Source organism: Nomascus leucogenys, chromosome 22a (assembly GCF_006542625.1).
Source record: "Nomascus leucogenys isolate Asia chromosome 22a, Asia_NLE_v1, whole genome shotgun sequence".
In the NCBI taxonomy this organism is placed as follows: Eukaryota; Metazoa; Chordata; class Mammalia; order Primates; family Hylobatidae; genus Nomascus; species Nomascus leucogenys.
The window spans coordinates 96,000,737-96,018,237 of NC_044402.1; the positions used below are offsets into that span (position 1 = coordinate 96,000,737).

At 36.3% G+C, this 17,501-nt stretch overlaps 1 protein-coding gene across 4 annotated transcripts in view; it reads left to right on the forward strand.

Moving 5' to 3' along the window:
• Positions 1 to 17,501, forward strand: part of SLC39A10 (solute carrier family 39 member 10) — a 78,966-nt gene that overhangs the window by 42,861 nt on the left and 18,604 nt on the right. For all 4 annotated transcript variants that reach the window (XM_003253874.4, XM_030802542.1, XM_030802544.1 and 1 more), the window contains exons 4-7: positions 7,120 to 7,289; positions 9,144 to 9,332; positions 13,883 to 14,003; positions 17,126 to 17,494. In XM_003253874.4, the coding sequence (XP_003253922.1) occupies positions 7,120 to 7,289; positions 9,144 to 9,332; positions 13,883 to 14,003; positions 17,126 to 17,494 (849 nt within the window). The remainder of the gene's footprint in view (positions 1 to 7,119; positions 7,290 to 9,143; positions 9,333 to 13,882; positions 14,004 to 17,125; positions 17,495 to 17,501) is intronic.

Below are 17,501 nucleotides of genomic sequence, written 5' to 3' on the forward strand. Positions count from 1 at the left end.
CTAGTGCTGTTTTGAGTAGCGTTCCTTATCTGTATATTAGATCTAGTTGGTTTATTGTGTTAAGTCCTCTATTTCCTTGCCTATCTGCTGGATAGCTGTTTTATTCATTATTGAAAGTAGAGTACTGAGGTCTCCAACTATTATTGTTGTAGAACTGTTTATTTCTCCCTTCATTTGTGACAGTTTTTGTTTTGTATATTTTGATATTCTATTTTTAGGTACATAAATGTTTATAATTGTTTTATCGCTGTCCTTCCTTGTTTCTTGTAACCTTTTTTGATTTAAAGTCTACTTTGGCTGGGCGCGGTGGCTCACGCTTGTAATCCCAGCACATTGGGAGGCCAAGGTGGGCGGATCACGAGGTCAGGAGATCGAGACCACGGTGAAACCCCGTCTCTACTAAAAATACAAAAAAATTAGCCGGGCGTGGTGGCGGGCGCCTGTAGTCCCAGCTACTCAGAGAGGCTGAGGCAGGAGAATGGCGTGAACCCAGGAGGCGGAGCTTGCAGTGAGCGGAGATTGTGCCACTGCACTCCAGCCTGGGCGACAGAGCGAGACTCCGTCTCAAAAAAAAAAAAAAAAAAAAAAAAAAAAAGTCTACTTTGATATTAGTATAACCACCCGTGCCCTCTTTTGGTTACTATTTTCATGGAATATCGTTTTCCATCTTTTCACTTTCAACCTGTTTGTGTCTTTGATGTAAAGTGAGTCTCGTATATAACATATAGTTGACTCATGTTTTTATTCATTCTGTCAATTTCTGTCAGTTGATTGGAGAGTTTAATCCATTTACATTTAAAGTAATTACTGATAAGGAAGGACTTCTGTTATTTTGCTGTTTGTTTTTCTATATGCCTTAATGCTTTTTTTGTCCTTCATTCCCACTGCTAATGTCTTCCATTGTGTTTAGTTGACTTTTTTTGGTAGTGAAAAGGTTAAATTCCTTTTTCATTTCCTTTTGTGTATATTCTATAGCTGTTTTCTTGTGGTTATTATGGGGATTACGTTTAGCAGCCTGAAGTTAAAACAGTCTAATTTGAATTTATATCATTTTAACTTCAATAGCATACAAAAATTCTGCTCCTTTACAACTTCATCTCCACACCTTTCAGGTTACTGTTTAGTGTCCTTTCCCCCTGAAGGACTCTCTTATTTCTTACAGGGCAAGTCTAGTGGCAACAAACTCCCTCAGCTTTTGTTTACTTGGGAATGTCTTAGTTTCTCCCTCACTTTTGAACGTCAGTTTTGCAGCATATAGGATTCTTGGTTGACAGTTTTGTTTTTTCATTTAGGACTTTGAATATATCGGTCTATTGCCTTCTGACCCACAAAGTTTCTGTTGAGAAATCTGCTTGTAATCTTATTGAGAGCTTCTTATATGTGATGAGTTGCTCTCTTGCAGCTTTTAGGAGTCTCTCTTTGTCTTTCAAGAGTTGATTGTAATATGTCTTGATGTGGGTCTCTTGAGTTCCTCTTATTGGAGTTCATTTAGCTTCTTAGATGTTTATATTCATGCCCTTCATCAAATTTGGGAAGTTTTTAGCCATTATTTCTTAAAATATTCTTGCTGTCCCCCCCCCCCCCCTACTCCCCCCACTTCATCTTACTTGACTTCTACAGTGTATATGGATGTTGGTCTGCTTGGTGGTACCCTCCAGGTCCCATAGGCTCTGTTCATTTCTAGTCAATATTTTTTCTTTCTGTTCTTCAGCGTCAGTAATTTCCATTGCCCTGTTTTCAAGTCCACTGATACTTCAGCCTGCTCAAATCTGCCTTTGAATCTCTCTAGTGAATTTTTCATTTTAGTTATTGTACTTTGCAGTTCCAGAGTTTCTTTTTGATTTATCTTTACTTTTTCTACCCCTTTATTGATACTTCCATTTTGTTTATACATTATCTTCTTGACTTTTTTTTTTTTTTTTTTTAAGCATCCTTCAGACAGTTGTTTTAAAGTCATTGTCTAGTAGATCTGCCATTAGGTCTTTTTCAGGGACAGTTTCTGTCAGTCTTTTTTTTTTTTTTTTTTTGAATGTGCCTTGCTTTTTTGTTTCTTTGTATGCCTTCTGGTTTTTTGAAAACTGGACATTTGATTCTAGTAATATGCTAACTCTGGAACTCAGATTCTTCCCCTTCCCCAGGGTTTGCTATTTTCTTGTTAAATTGTGTTTGTTTGTTATTAATTTGGGTTGGGGAGGGTTATTGTTTTATGCTGTCTCTGTGGTATAAACATAAGATTTTCACAGTTTTTTTTGTTTTTTGTTTTTTTTTGAGACAGGATCTCACTTTGTCACCCAGGCTGGAGTGCAATGGCATGATCATGGCTCACTACAGCCTTGACCTTCTGGGCTCAGGTGATCCTCCCGCCTCAACCTCCAGAGTAGCTGGAACTACAGGCATGTTCCACCATGCCCAGCTAGTTTTTGTATTTTTAGTAGAGATGGGTTTTTGTCATGTTGCCCAGGCTGGTCTCAAACTCCTGGGCTCAGGTGATCTCCCATTGCAGCCTCCTAGAGTGTTAGGATTATAGGCATGAGCCACTGCACCTAGCCTATCTTCACAGGTCCTTTTTGAGCCTGTGCTTTTCCCTAGGCATGCATGATTACTTTCTAATTTTCTCCAAGTATGCAGTTATTTTTTAATTTTCCAATATTTATTGTCTGGCTCCCAAAAGGGAAAAAAGAGAAAAAAAGAAGGGAGGAAAAAGAGGTGCTAGTCTTTTAAATCCCCTGGAAGTCACTTTAGCCAGGAGAGAGATTTGCAAAAATGAGGAGAGGTACAGCAACATGGCCACCTGTCTCTTTGTCTGTACTTCTGTGATCAGAATCAGTGATCAGAGTACAGATCCTCAATATTTGCAAGCAAAATACATGTTGTCTACTCTAGCTCCTGTAATTGTAGGGTCCTGTAGATTGATTCAGGACACCAGGCACAGCTTCCTTTCAAAGGACTAAGGGTGGCAGATGGGTAGCTGCCACTAAACTAAGAGCTGAAATTGATCAAAATTAACCACATTTTACCATCAAGCTTTCCCCTAGAAGTTGCAAGCCTTCAATAGACTACAGAGTTCCAAAGTAGTTAACAGACAGATTTTGAGTTCATTTACAGTTTAGGGGGCATACAGATTTCTGGTGCTTCCTACTCCACAGTCTTTCCAGAATCCTCCTCTTTTAACCATTTTTAAGTATACAGTTCATTGGCATTAATTACAGGATCATACTATTAAGGCCATGTTTCATTTCCTTCTTCAATTCTTCAAAGAAATACTTCAGGATCCTGCTCCCACTTGTTTAAAATTTCTACGGAAAGTTCTTCTCTTGTCTACAGCTGATCTGGGCACAGGAGTTTTGGCACCAGTTGAGTGGAAAGTTTGTTCAACTTTAATTTTTCTGTCAGAATTGTGTTAGCTCAACCAGCTGAGATGTCTGTGGTGTTGAGTATTGTTTGTGCTGTTAATTGTTGGTCCTTTTCAATTAGGGCACAAGTAAATTGATTTTTTTCATAATATGCATTTTCCATGAACTTTTTGAAGACCCTCTCCTATACTAATAAATTCCATGATCAGATAAGTTGGGGAAATGCTGCATACGGTATTCTTCTTTCAGAGATTCACATTGCTTGTTAAACTGTTAGAGGCTCTGAAGGAACCTGTGTAATTCAGCATTACCAAAACTTACTTGATAATCAAATTTCTCCTCCTTCCCCTTTGAAATACCCCCTATCTCATAGAACCAGTGAGCTCAGTTTGAGAAATGCCAGATTATTAAAGTTTTTTCTAGCAGTATAATATGACAATAGCTAGTATGTGGCCAGTTCAAGTAGCTACTCACAAGTAAATAATTTAGAATGATTCTCTTTTTAAAGGGGCAGAATAATTGGCATCTTTGAAAATATTTTTATAATTTTCAACTCTGTCAATCAAGGCAATCTATATATGAAGGAGTAATTAACTGTTATAATATTTCCAGTTGTGCCCTCTATGTTTTATATGCAAAAACAAAGTTATCAAAAGATATAGGATCAATTTTAGTCCTAGAATTTAGGTCTTTTTTTTTAGTCAGTTAAAAATCTTTTGAAGGTAGTCTTTAAAATATTTTATATAGCAAGTATGCTATACATATTTCCTCTAAAAGAAATAGAAAAATATTTTTAAAGAGTTAAAATGTTCAAAGTAATACAGAAACTATTTATTGATTTATTTTTTCTTTTTATCAAAACACTATTCCACAAAAGAACTCTTTTTGTGAGACAGGGTCTGACTCTGTCACCCAGGCTGGAGTGCAGTGGCATGATCTTGGCTCACTGCAATCCCAGCCTCCCAGGCTCAAGCCATCCTCTCACCTCAGCCTCCCAAGGAGCTTGAACTACAGGCACATGCCACCACGCCCGGCTGATTTTTATATTTTTTGCAGAGATGGGGTTTTGCCATGTTGCCCAGGCTGCTCTGCCTCAACCTCCCAAAATGCTTGGATTACAGGCATAAGCAAAGGACCCTGAGCCATTAAAATATTTTTACTGGGTAATTTTGGTGACTAATTCTAGTGCATTCTTGGCTAAAATAATTCCGATTAATAAAAATTTCTAATAACTAAAGGGTTATCAGGTGTTTACTCTGTATATCTTGTGTATTCGGGGTCTTGTCTGTAGTTTTGGCAGTCCCCATTCACATATATTTACATTAGTAAGTAAACACATTTTATTTTTTCTCCTAGAGTATCTTAGAGTATGAAATACTGGCTTTTCCAAGTAGTTTAGAGTGCACATTTTCAAGTTCTTAATTGAAGTTGCTTTTAGGCTGTTGCTTTTAGAAAAGTTGCTTCTATATTAGATTTTTGCCAAAATAATAAGGAGAAATATATTTGTAAAGGGAGAGTTATATATTACTGTGTAAGATACAGTTTATCTTCAGGTTAATGCTTTTGTTACCAACTCACTTTGTCCCATGTAGTTATTGTAAGTTCCCTGTCCTTTTTAGTCTCTATTTTTTTCTTCAATATGATTGGATCTAGAGAGCTGCAGTAGTTTTGACAAACCATTTTGATTAAGACCTCGTGTCTAAAATTTATACCTATGACTACTTCTGACTTATTTCATTAAGTTCTTCCACTGATTTTATTTTTCCTGTGTATAAACGGGACAAACAAACTAGCCTGGTGATCATTAAGTTAGCCTGTAAATCTTATTTGAGCATATATTTTTTCTTTCTAGAATAAGGTTTTTGACATCAGTTCCCCGTGGTTTGTCATCCCAACAATAGAGCAATCACTGCCCCACCCCTGCCTCTGTGTTTTGTTTGTTTGTTTGTTTGTTCGTTTGTTTTGAGATAGGGTCTTACTTTGTCACCCAGGCTGGAATGCAGTGGCACAATCTCAGCTCACTGCAACCTCCGCTGCCCAAGCTCAAGCGATCCTTCCACCTCAGCTTCCCAAGTAGCTGGGGCTACAGGCATGTGCCACCGCGCTTGGCTAATTTTTGTATTTTTAGTCCATATGGAGTTTCACCGTGTTGCCCAGGCTGGTCTCAAACTCCTGGACTCAAGCTGTCCACCTGCCTCGGCCTCCCAAAGTGCTGTTTACAAGCGTGAGCCACCACGCCGGGCCACAATCCTCCTCATCCTTTCTTTCCACTAACCAGGATATATTATTTTTGTAATAAATATGATCCTGGTTCCTCAAGAATTGAGTTCCTGCTCCTTCCTTAATCCAAAATCCTTGCAAGGATTGAAGCCATTGAATCCAAGTCTAGTGGGTAGATCCTCAGCCCTCTAATACTGGTTGTGTTTGAATCTTATTTTGCCTCTTAGGTTACCTATATTTATGTGATAGTAATTATCTTTTAAGATACAGGGGAAGCCACAGAGCTTCTATTAGTGATAGATGATCTGTTGTTTTAATTCAGTGAGATAATTGAGCTAATGAGTATTGGCTATAGTGTTAACATTACGGGATATTGTGAATACAATGCCCATTGGATAAAACAGTTTTATTGATAAAGTTCAGCCTTTAGTGGGACAGTTAGTATCATCTCCCTATCTTTACTTTTCCTTGTTGTTGAAAATTTTGAGTTATTTTGATGAAGAGATGTATTTTTTCAATATTATATCACAGACTTAATATAAAGTCTTTCAGCAGATTTATAGTCCTCTTAGATTTGATTTGAAAAATAGTATTTTAGATTAAAATCTTCATAAAATTATTGCTCTTCAGTGAGATTTTCTGTAGATAGATCTTAAAATAAGCAGAATTTTAAAAACTAATAACATTTCTATTTCATTTTAGGCCAGTAATAGAAATTGTAGTGAAAATGTCCAGCCCCCAAACCACTGGCATATATTTCTGATGTCTTACCTGTTTGTGAATGACCTAGATAAAGACATGTATACAGAATTCCCCTTCCCCACCATACCTATTTTTCTTTAAGTCATATTGTGAAAACATTTCTCTTGTGTTCTGAGCCAGTTAAAATCATATAGTGACTTTTTTTTAAAGTGTTAAATTGTTGCAGAAACCCAAATTGGAGGAATGGGAGTTTGGAACCAGGTGTGGAGAAAAAAAAAAAAAACAAGAAAAATAGGACTGAACTAACCTTTGTAACAATAAAGCTACCAGTAATAAGACTTTTTTGTTATCTCATCATATGAATATATTTCCATTTGGGGCTATGTTACATTTCTTAAACTCTGTATTAGAAAGATTTACAAACATTATAACACATTAAATAGATACTTGGCTTTTTTAATGTTCTCAGGTGAGTTTTACAATTCTTTAAATAAACAGCTTTATTATTGTGGCTCCGCCTTTAGACTTCGGGAAATTTTTATTTATAGTTTAGCTATTAAGTGAATCACAGCCTTCAGTCATTTTAAGTCACTGGTTCTAATCTCGTGGGCCATTGAAGGTACTATTTATAACTTGATCTGAGTGTCTTAATTCTTTTTAAAAATGTTTCAGTTAGTTATATGTCATATTTTTGTTTTGTTTTTAAACAATGCCATAAAGCTTTCATAATCTGGGTAAAATAGTCTACCTTCTACGATTCATTTATCTTATATTTTTATTCTTTTTGGTAGTCTGTTGGTTTAAATTGTTATACTAATGTTGACTCTTAATTTCTTTTCTACAGCCTGGATTTGTGGTATCATTTCTATCACTGTCATTAGCCTGCTTTCCTTGCTAGGCGTGATCTTGGTTCCTATCATTAACCAAGGATGCTTCAAATTCCTTCTTACATTCCTTGTTGCATTAGCTGTAGGAACAATGAGTGGAGACGCCCTTCTTCATCTACTGCCCCATGTAAGAAATGTTTTTAATGTTTTTAAAAATTTAAAATAAAAATATTTAAGCTGAAAGGGTCCTTCATTAGCAAGCTATAGCACAGTAATCTAGTATTTGTATTGTTTTATTTGCTTATAGGATGAAGTATTTTTTTCTCCATTTTCAGAGTTTTAATAGCAATATTTTTTAAATAAATTGAATCATTAGGTCAAGTTTGCTTTCAATAGTCTTTAAAAAAAAAACTCATTGGATTAAAATTTGCAATATCAGTAGCAGTCAGTGGTCTTTTTTATCTGTGTAGCATATGAGGTTAGCCTTTAGGAGAAATGCATAAGATATGTTGTAATGATTATGCCTGTAGGTGATATGTCATCAGCATCTTTGAGCGGGAGTAGGCAGATAGACTCAGTGCGCTGTTTTACACTTAGCTCTTTATACATGGGGGCATTTATCTTTTCACCTGGCATACCACTCCTTTTCTTCTCTTTGGGGACACTTCTAATTATATGGTCACAAGCCTATATTCCTAGTACCATGCTTACCAACCTTTTTAAAAGTTGCTGTCTATAACCTATCAATTGGTAGATAGCTGTCTATCACCAGCTAAGAGTATTTAATTCAATCTTACTATTTTTACTTCAAATTATGAAAACAATGGGGATTTTTCTTTTCCAAATATAAAATTGAAGTATTGAGTATTTCCCTTCTAGAGAATTTGGGAGACAGGATTGTATTTGTGTGTTGTGTATATCTCCTCTTTTCTGCACTCTCGGTTGAGAATTTCAGATTTAGTATCTACAGCAATGTATAGCATTGCTTTTTCTTTTTTTTTTTATAAACGGGTTAATGAATCTTAAGGCTGTGAATATGAAGTTTTTGTTTCACCGTTTCTACTAGCCATCAAGAATAGCAACAGTTTCCTTTAGAACTGGGCCTAGTAAGAGTTATTGAAGTGAGAACAGTATTTAAGTGCTGTTCAACTTGTTTTTGTATTAAGAAGGGTTAACTAAACCTAGCTGTTACCTTTTTGAGTGGTCTGAGATCCTCTGAGAGGTTTAGATATCTCTTTGGTTGACCACTAGTTAACAGGAAAAGAATACAAATAAATTTTAGAACGAAGAAAGATACTTAAGTGCAGTTATCTAACTTATGTTCTATAAGATTACTATTGTGATACTTGTACATTTCATAATGTTGAAACATAACCTTTTCTATACACACATTTATGATTGCTAAAGCTTTAAAATACAGAAAATTACATATTTAAGGATACCCTCTTGCTAACTTTCCACAGTATATGCAGAGATAGCGACCTTATTACCTCTGAAATAATTTATAAGAGAAGAAATTGATGAAATAATCTGTACAACTCCCCCTGACATAAGTTGACCTGTGTGACAAACCTGCACTTGTACCCCTGAACTTAAAATAAAAGTTAAAAGAAAAAATATACAATAATCAGTTTAAGAAAGAATTAGATTACAGGGAATCACAAGTGACTGCTGGTGAATTAGTTTTTGTGTTTTGTTTCATTTTTACTAAATATTTGGCATGTAAGTAGATCATGTTCACTTCAATTTACAAAGAACCCATCACTCCCTATTATTACTTCTGGCTTGATTCTCTCACTGTAGTATGTGTCTTATTCTTATAGGCATTTGAGTTGGTGTCTTTGAGTTACTGTAAAATGTGGTATTATTCTGGACAACTGAGTAAAGCAAATTAAATGGAAGACTAAGTGAGATAATATCTAGGGGAGCACTTTAAAACTTGAAAGTTATTTTTTCTGTGTCATTTAGGAGATTATAATTTCAAAATTTTAAATAGCATTTCAATTACTTGTTTAGAAGTTTTATTTGTTCTTATTAATAGTCTCAGGGTGGACATGATCACAGTCACCAACATGCACATGGGCATGGACATTCTCATGGACATGAATCTAACAAGTTTTTGGAAGAATATGATGCTGTATTGAAAGGACTTGTTGCTCTAGGAGGCATTTACTTGCTATTTATCATTGAACACTGCATTAGAATGTTTAAGCACTACAAACAACAAAGAGTAAGTATTTTTTATTTCATTTTATACCACAAAACTCAAAACAAAAATTATCCTTTTCTGGGTATATGCTTTCCTTAATTATGATGTTGGTGTGTATTAAGTCTCAGTTTTGTAACAGCTAATCTTTAGAGTAAAAAGCTGACTTTGATTTTTTAAAATTAAATGTGTGGTGGTTGTTGTTGTTTGGTTTGAGACAGGGTCTCCCTCTGTCACCTAGGCTGGAATGCAGTGTTGTGATCATGGCTCACTGCAACCTTGACCTCCTGGGCTCAGGTGATCCTTTTGCCCCAGCCTCCCGAGTAGCTGGTACCATAGGCACATGCCACCATGCCCAGCTAACTTTTATGTATGTATGTATGTATGTATGTATGTATGTATGTATTTATTTTGAGACAGATTCTCGCTGTGTTGCCCAGGCTAGAATTCAGTGACATGATCTCCACTCACAGCAACCTCCACCTCTTAGGTTCAAGCAATTCTTGTGCCTCGGCCTCCTGAGTGGGTAGGACCATAGCTGCGTACCACCACGCCTGGCTAGTTTTTGTATTTTTGCCATGTTGGCCAGGGTGGTCTGGAACTCCTGGCTTCAAGTGATCCACCTGCCTTAGCCTCCCAAAGTGCTGGGATTACAGACGTGAGCCACCATGCCTGGTGCCCTCTAACTATTAAATATTATTTGTAGAGACAGAGTTCTCAGTATGTCACCCAGGCTGGTCTTGAACTTCTGGGTTCAAGTGATCCTCTCACCTTAGTTTCTCAAAGACTTGGGATTACAGGCATGAGGCACCACACCTGACATGACTTTGATCTTTGCCATTTTTGTTACTACATTTATTTTGGCATGTATAATCAAGGTACAGCAGTCTCAGTTTCAGTTATTTTGTGTTACATCATACCTAATTGACTTAAATAGGATTATTTTCCAATTAAGTTTATTATAAAAATGTGAAAGTATGTAAAGAGAAGCAAGTTTCATCAGTCTTCTTAGGTAATATTTTTAATCATGTGACTTTTATTGTAGTATTTTTTTAATGAAAATGTTTTCACACAATACATTTCTTTATCAGAAGTGCCTCACCAATGGTAGTACTGCAGGTAAGAAGTCAGATTAAGGGGGCTTTGTAGGAAGAAAATAAAATGAAATGATGGAAATGGTGACTCTTTTCAAGAATGATGCACCACTTTGGAGATGATGCTTGACTCTTGGTTGAACTGTTGCTTAAATACTCCGATTGTGATGCAGCTGTCTGTTTCACCTCACATTTATGAGAATATGAAAAATATCTAAGAAGAATTATCCTCCAAGAAAGTAAATTCAGGGCTGCTGCCATTCACTATGATTTATACTACTCCCTGTTCACTTCAGTTCACATCTGCCTTTTAAAGCTCTATCCTGAATACATCTCACTAACATGTTTGTGATACTAACAGTGATTATCTTCGGTATATTCTGTTTAAGTAAAGCTTTCCACAAAAAAAAGAGTTGGAAAATTCATTTTGTTAGTTAATTCCAGATACCTTTTTTGGGATGGTCAAGATCTTAAAGATGTGCAGGCTACTCTTAAGATACAATTTTATGCTATTTTTGTTTCTGTTTTGTTTGCATGTGTGTGTGTTTTGTATATATTCCTTTCGTGATTTGGAACAGATCTCTGAACTGGGATTCATGGGATTGATTCTGGTTTACATAAAACTTATTTGTGTGACTATGACTCATTCCTCATGATTTCCAGTAGTTATCTAAATCATGAGAAAGAAATCTTACTTCTCATCTGTATTTTCATATCTTATTTCAAATTGTGTATTTTAGTTATATTTAGTCAGGACATCATCACATTTGTTTGCCTCCAAAGGAGAGGTGATTAAGATAGCCTAGAAAAGAAGAATGATAAAAGGAACTTCCCAGTTCCACTTAGAGAAAAGTAAAAGAGAGCTAACAGTATTTAGATTTTGAAGGGGCTTGTGGAAGGTGAAGTAATTAATTCTGATGGATGAGTAGAGAATAAAATATGGTGGGAGGGATGCCAACACAGAAGGGGCTGCAGGGAAACAAGAGTTGGCTAAGTAGATTACTGCAGAATAATTCAAAAGATGTGGTGGGGCTTGAATGAGGGTTATGGCAGAAGAAATAGGGGAGGAAAAGATGATTAAGGGAATTATTTAGATGGGAGAATCAAGAAGACTTCTTAGCTGATTAGATGTAAGACATGTAAGTATTTAAAAGTTCATCACTACAATAAATTAGATATTGCAAACTTTGTAAAGAAGTTTTAGAATTGCCAATTGAGCATCTCTAATGTGACAATCTAAGATCTGAAATGCTCCAGTGAGCTTCACGTCAGTACTCAAGTTTCAGATTTTGGAACATTTCAGATTTCAGATAAACAAGTTTTTTGTTTTTTATAATTTGATATTTTTAATCTCATTTTGAACCTAAACTTACTGGTGCTTATACATTTATTTTTGCAAAGAAAACTGTTACAAGAATGGAGTCACCAAACTATGACAGCTTTTTTGTAAATTTGAAATTGTGGGAAGTAAAACACTGGAAGAACACCTTGGATGCAGGGAATGTACTCTAAATATTAAATAGTAAGGAATTCTCATCTATATCAGAGAAGGGAATCTGGCCAGATAAGTCAGGGCATCTGCTTTATGGTAAATAGGACAATAAGTAACCTAAGATGAAAAGGTTATGGCATTCTTTTGAAGAAAGGGAATTAGTGATACTTGAGTAGAATAGAGATTTGACAGTCTGCACAGAATAATCAACTGTTACAGCTTTCAAACCACAAGTTAAATAATACACTAGATGTTGACTTGTTTCACAAGTTGGGGACCTTGAGGGTAATGATTTGCAAGCTTCTAAGAAAGTGGACAATCAACCAAAGCAATTAAACAAAATCTCATCTGGGGTTTTCATTTTCTTTAATTTCTATATCCTTCTCATTGACTTTTGTACTATTGGCTCCTCCTTCCTTTTTTTCCCCCTTAACTCATGGTTGCTGGTTTTTTTCTTCTCTTTAGGACTTGTCCATATCATTATTTTCCTGTGAATGTCTTAACTTTTCCCAGTTTCTGTTGGCTTAGTGGCTTACATTAACCATTCCTTCTCTTACTCTCTGTGCCAGGATTCAAGTGGGGAGTTCCGCTCTACTTGCCGTTTGCTAGAGTCGTTAACACTATTACATTAAAATTCAGCAGGCCACTGGATTAGGATGTGTAAGGCTGGAAAGTCCAAGAATACTTCATTCCCTGTCTGCATCTTAGTGCTTCTCCACATGGCTTCTCTTTCTAGGACAGACCAATCTTCTTCATAGGATAGTGGCTGGCTTTCCTGAGCAAAAGCAAAAGCTTCCAGATCTCTATAAAGGTAGTTTTGGAAGTGGCACAGCATCACTTCTCCTGCATTCTGTTGATCAAAACAAGTCAAAAGGCCAGCCAGAATTCCAGGACAGGGGGGTAGATTCCATGTCCTCATGGGTGGAGCAGAATGCTGATACAGGGAGGAAGGAAGTTGATAGTGGCCATCTTTGAGATTACCTTATGCCCTACTAGCCATGCAAGTTTACTTACACAGCAGTTAGAAGACTTAAACATCTGAAACATAGTTAACAGCCTATAAACAAAACCAACAACAAAAAAATGCCATGCCAGTCAGTAAGCATCTCCCAGAGAAAACTTTTTTTCAACACTGTTCTAGAATAATTATTTGCTTTCTTAAATTAACATACATTAGAAGCAGAAATTTAAGTTGGAAGAGTTGTTAGTGGTAGTTACATTGATAAAAGAAGAAAGCAGTAAAAGCCAGACTGAAGACATACAATAAGAAAAATTTAAACCTAAACAATGAAGTACAATAATTAGTATTTGTAATTAATTAAGGACAGATTAAATTATGTTCTCCATCTAATTCCAAGGTGGTAAGAAAGGATGCTTGTCTTTACTATAAGACTACTAAGAGTCACTTACTGTGATAGGTCCTTTCATACATCACCTCGTTTAATCCTCATAAGAATGTTATTTTTATTTTTGCAGATGAATATTCTTATATTCAATAAATTTAACAAACTTGCCTAAGTGTCAGATGGAAACTACAAACTTAAGATTCTCACTCAAATTTGACTCTCTTCTTTATGTCACATTCAAGGAAATATAGATTGCATTAAATATGAACAAAATTCAAACAAATACACTTTAGTTTTTTGGAATTTTCTGTTACTTTACACTTTTGGATAAGAGATTTTACACATATTATACGTGTTTCATTTGTTGCATCTAATAATTCAGTACTGTGTGCTCTGTTCTTAACTTCAAAGTAGATGAATGGAACCTCTTAGTTGAATGTTTAAAAAAAAACAAATTTAGTTGGATTTTTCATCTGTGGATTGCTTTACTCCCCCAAATTTTTTTCATGCCCCTTTACAGTAATTTATGTATAAAGTTAACACCATTTTTACCTTTAGGTGTTAATGAGTCAATATTGTTGCTAATTGTGTCCTCACATTTTATACTAATATCAGATACTTTTTTTTTTTTTTTTTTTTTAGGGAAAACAGAAATGGTTTATGAAACAGAACACAGAAGAATCAACTATTGGAAGAAAGCTTTCAGATCACAAGTTAAACAATACACCAGATTCTGACTGGCTTCAACTCAAGCCTCTTGCCGGTAGACAGCAATTCTGACTCAAGACAAACTTTTTTCTTTTTTTTTTTCATTCAAATTTACATTTAATTTCTATTTACATTCATTCAATCTGAAATTAAATAATACAGTAAACTAAATACAAGATGAAAAGCAGAAAAGGTTCATAGGATAGTGGCTGGCTTTACCCTCATAGCACTCCTAATAAGGCAGCTGAATAATTTATTTACTGATAGATGCAAAGCCAACTTGGGATAGGAGAAACAATAGTTTGAAGAGCAAATACATAGATGAACATATCTTTCAGATGTTATTCTAGATAATCCACTGAGATAATACTTGTGCTATAATGATAAGAATTACACAAGAAAAGTACTGTATTAAATCAGCAACAGACCACAGGTTATGCGTGACAAAGACTTTTTTTTTTTTTTTTTTTAGACAGTGTCTTGCTCTGTTGCCCAGGCTGGAGTGCAATAGCGCCATCTTGGCTCATTGCAAGCTCCGCCTCCTGGGTTCATGCCATTCTCCTGCCTCTGCCTCCCCAGTAGCTGGGACTACAGGCGCCCACCATCACACCTGGCTAATTTTTTTCTTTGTATTTTTAGTAGAGATGGGGTTTCACCCTGTTAGTCAGGATGGTCTTGATCTCCTGACCTTGTGATCCGCCCACCTTGGCCTCCCAAAGTGCTGGGATTACAGGAGTGAGCCACCGCGCCCGGCCGACAAATACTTTTATGATAGTTTGTCTAGCTTGCTAGTGTCTCCTCCTATGAAAAAAGGTAGATGTTTGGACATAGATGTTTTTGAGAAATTAGCCATTTTCAAAATCTATTCTCCATAAATTCAGCATTTCTCATGGGAATAATCTTAGATCTAGCCCTTGTAAGCTAGGAGCCATATGAATAAATATTCAAAATAGGTCCTATATTAAATATATGCTCCAAGGCTCAGAATATTAATACTATATAAGATGCATCTTGTTTATAATCATTTATTATTACCTGTGGTAAAGAATGTTGAATTTATAGAGTATCATAGATGCATTCTCCACCCCTCCCCCTCAAATTATCTTCTGTCTCAAAAAATAGTATGGAAAAATCCCTCTTGAAGGATTCAAATTAGTTACAAGCATAAAGGGGGAAAAAGCAACATAATTTTCCTAAAAATCTGGTTCAAGTTCAATATTTAATACTTTACATGGTTAATCACTGCTGGTTTATAAATCCAAATTTAGTTATTCTGTAATGCTACAAACCTTTTTTTCTTTTTTGAGATGGAGTTTTGCTCTGTCACCCAGGCTGGAGGGCAGTGGCGCGATCTTGGCTCACTGCAAGGTCTACCTCCTGGGTTCATACCATTCTCCTGCCTCAGCCTCCCGAGTAGCTGCGACTACAGGCGCCCGCCACCACGCCCAGCTAATTTTTTGTGTTTTTATTAGAGACGGAGTTTCACCGTATTAGCCAGGATGGTCTCGATCTCCTGACCTCCTGATTCGCCCACCTCTGCCTCCCAAAGTGCTGGGATTACAGGCGTGAGCCACCTCGCCTGGCAATGCTACAAACCTTATAATCAAATTAGTAAGCTTAAGTGATTATATTTTAATTAAAAAACAGCATGTATAAAATAAAAATGTTTCCTGTAATAGCTGATTTTAAAGAAAATAAGTGATGAGAAAAGCACTTAATGTCTTTTGTATACTTACCTGGTATAATCATAAAGAACTCTCTTAGAAATTCCAGACTGGTGGCTGGGTGCGGTGGCTTACGCCTGTCATCCCAGCACTTTGGGAGGCCAAGGTGGGCGGATCAAGAGGTCAGGAGTTCAAGACCAGCCTGACCAATATGGTGAAACCTCATCTCTACTAAAAATGCAAAAATTAGCCGGGTGTGGTGGCACACACCTGTAGTCCCAGTTACTCAGATGACTGAGGCAAGAGAATCGCTTGAACCTGGGAGGTGGAGGTTGCAGTGAGCCAAGATCGTGCCATTGCACTCCAGCCTGGGTGACAAGAGTGAGACTCCGTCTCAAAAAAAGAAACTCAAGACTAGTAATATTGACATCATCTTTTAAACTAGGCTTGAATTTTTACAAATAAATATAAATAAGCAATATTGCATAGGTGTGTGCTTTCTGTGACACTAATGTGATGCTTGACATGTTTCATAGTCATAGTAGGGATATCCATTTATGAAATACAAGTTCTCAATAAACTTTCCACAGCATGGGAAATAAATTTCACTTAATAAACGTGAAGTCAGAAAAACTTATCTATTTGTGTGGCTGGTAGGCATGCAATAAATGCTTTTTATGCAGAAAAGTTGCAGTGTTTGCCACTATTGCTGGCAGTACTAATTATGAAAACAGTTTAACTGGGGTGGTTATATCAGCCAGTCACAGTGTGCATGTTACTAGTAAATAGGACTGAGGAGGAATATTTTGGTGTATTAAGTTTCACTGGAATTTGGTCAGGCAGTCAACACTACAGTTAGTAAATGCATTTGAAAACAAGTGTCAGAGTATCACAAGCCATTTACTGCCTGAAATAATGCCCGTACATATCAGCATAGCTTTTTGGGTTCTGGCTTTTCAGACATCACAGATTGTCAGAGAACAAGGATCTGCACTTTAAGTACAATTCTGCTCTTTATCATTAAGCTAAATCTATAGCTTCTAATTTACCAGCTACAGTTAATAAAGTTCTCAGTAGGCTGCTGCAATAAGGGAGGGGGGGGTCTAGAGGGAGTGATTTTTTTTAAAAAAGGCTTTCTATCCAAAGATGAGCTCTTATGGAACTTTTATCTTCATGCTTTCCAGTTTTTCTCCTCACTTTGCCTGCTTTTGATTTCAGTTCCTTCCCATTGACCTTGTCCAGAGCATCTTTTGAATCTCCCCCCAAACCCAATTTCTTCTTTGTGTGTGTATATTTGTTTTGTTTTGTTTTGCTTATTTTTTTATTGAACTCCAGAAATCATTTTTCTATTAGAATGGCTTCTAAATAATTTTAGGGAAATATATTTATTTAAGAATTCTAAAAGACATTCACTTAAGAAATGTTCATTGCACTGCTATTCTGTCTAGGTTTAAATTAGCAAATATCCATGCATTTAATTGTTGATAAAGCATATCCTTTGCTATAAATACAGGAACTGATGACTCAGTTGTTTCTGAAGATCGACTTAATGAAACTGAACTGACAGATTTAGAAGGCCAACAAGAATCCCCTCCTAAAAATTACCTTTGTATAGAAGAGGAGAAAATCATAGACCATTCTCACAGTGATGGATTACATACCATTCATGAGCACGATCTCCATGCTGCTGCACATAACCACCACAGTGAGAACAAAACTGTGCTGAGGAAGCATAATCACCAGTGGCACCATAAGCATTCTCATCATTCCCATGGCCCCTGTCATTCTGGATCTGATCTGAAAGAAACAGGAATAGCTAATATAGCCTGGATGGTGATCATGGGGGATGGCATCCACAACTTCAGTGATGGGCTTGCAATTGGTAAGTG